The sequence below is a fragment of the Trachymyrmex cornetzi genome, unplaced genomic scaffold (assembly GCF_001594075.2).
Source record: "Trachymyrmex cornetzi isolate Tcor2-1 unplaced genomic scaffold, Tcor1.1 scaffold454, whole genome shotgun sequence".
Taxonomy (NCBI): Eukaryota; Metazoa; Arthropoda; class Insecta; order Hymenoptera; family Formicidae; genus Trachymyrmex; species Trachymyrmex cornetzi.
In genome coordinates, this window is record NW_017299334.1 from 913,568 (window position 1) to 915,473 (window position 1,906).

Consider the following 1,906-nt stretch of genomic DNA (forward strand, 5'->3'; position numbering starts at 1 on the left):
AAGTAGCCGTGCGTAAATTCGTATCCTGCTATAACAATCGCCGGTACGGAATCATACAACCTCGTGTTCAGCCGTGCAACACAAAAGGCGACTAAACACAAGAAGAAAACTCGCAACCCTGACTTACCTTGCGTGCTACCGTTGGGCTGGCCGGCCTGCTGCGGTAGTACGGGGTAGAGAGGTGAGGGATGAGGCGATGGTTGATTGCTGCTAGGGGCTCCTGCAGTAGAATGGGGGTTGGCAGTCGTCGGGGTCGGTGTGGCCAAGGGTACCGCTTGCTGGGATTGCTGCACGTTACCGGCGGACGTGGGTGTTGCCGCGGGGGTGCCGTCACCACCCCCGGTACCACCAATCACAGTACCGCCAGGAGGTTGTTGCTGCGACGGTTGTTGTTGCTGCTGTTGCTGAGACGCTTGCTGCGGTGACGGTGGTTTTTGCGCGTCCATCGCCGACTCGCTTATCGTTTCTGCAATGAGAAGCGCGATCCGGTCTTGAATATTAATTCGCTTGAATCTCGCGGCGTCCTTAGAGTGCATGTCGTTTTTAGGGCTATTACTGGCACCAGGATTAATTCGGAAACATCCGCGGTAAGCTAATTTCCAAAGTAGTTATGAAAAATTTGCATGGCATTGCATGCGCGTGATTAAAAAAAAACGAGGAAGATGTTATGTCCGCATTAGATTAAAGATTAACCCTAGAACATTATCGATATGTAAATTTTACATACAAGTGAACGAGGTCATTTCAGTGACCATAAGGAAATCCAATCTGCAATGCTAAAAACTAGGATAAGCGGATATAAGCTTTTAAAAATTCTGTAAGTTTTGTATATCAGTACCCACTGCACGGAAAGAATTTTGCTGAAAATATCTAAAAATTTAACTATATACAAATCTCAAAATAACTTTGTTAAATCATCAAAATAATTACGTAGGAATCTGAAGTATGATGAGCAATGCTACGAAAAGTTTTGACATTCTAACAACCAGTGTGAGCGTCTTATTTAATTATTTTGATAATGCAATGGAATTATTTTCAGATCAGTATACATATAAACACAGTATAGATAAATTCTTAGATACACCAGCAAAATCGTCCTTTCCGTGTGGTGGTATTATAACAAAGAGTGTGAGTAATCCAAATTTTTAAGCAGATGTGTAATATTTTGTATTATATACACTGAGAGAAAGGATTTTGTTAATTTAGCAAGCCACCAGTACCTTTAACCAGCTCTATAAAGCTGGCAGGGACCAAATGAGCAGAATCAAATCGGACCTATTGGAATTTTTAGTACTTTTTTTGTACTAATTTATACCATAAAAAAAAATTTTGTACTCTGTGCCGTTTTTTGAAAAAAACGTGGCGCTGCCAGGTTAATATTAAGCCAATTAAAAAAAAAAGAAAAATAAATAAATAAATAAAGAAAGAAATAGTATCGAATTTGTACTAATTTGTACCACCAAAAGAAATTCTATATTATGCGTCATTTCCCAGAAAACAGTGGCGCTGCTAGTTTAATATTTAAGCTAGCAGGACCATAAAAAAGAAACAACACAAGGGCAAAAATGAACAAAACTGAATTTATACTAATTTGTACCACTGAAAATAAGTTAATATTTTACACAAAACCTATGTGAATCTGCGGCACTCGACTTCAAGAAAAAAATATTTTTAATGAGCATTAAATTAAGTCAAGCATTTTTGTAAGTCAAATGTCGGATTTCACATAGGTGATCTAATGATGGCTGGAAGATTAAAAATAATTATACAGTTTACATATCCGATACAAATTATATTATAAATGTTACAAAATAAAATAAAGAGTACATATGTAACGTCCGGTGCGCTACATTATAGCACCCCGGCCGTTTACCAAGCGAACGCGAGCACAGAGTATAGCGAACGA

The 1,906-nt window shown here is 38.9% G+C and overlaps 1 protein-coding gene across 1 annotated transcript in view; it reads right to left on the bottom strand.

Moving 5' to 3' along the window:
* The window catches only part of LOC108764839 (phosphatase and actin regulator 2), a 293,976-nt gene that overhangs the window by 194,621 nt on the left and 97,449 nt on the right, over positions 1-1,906 (bottom strand). Inside the window, 1 exon segment of the mRNA XM_018513234.1 lies at positions 128-466. Within this exon segment, the coding sequence (XP_018368736.1) occupies positions 128-466 (339 nt within the window).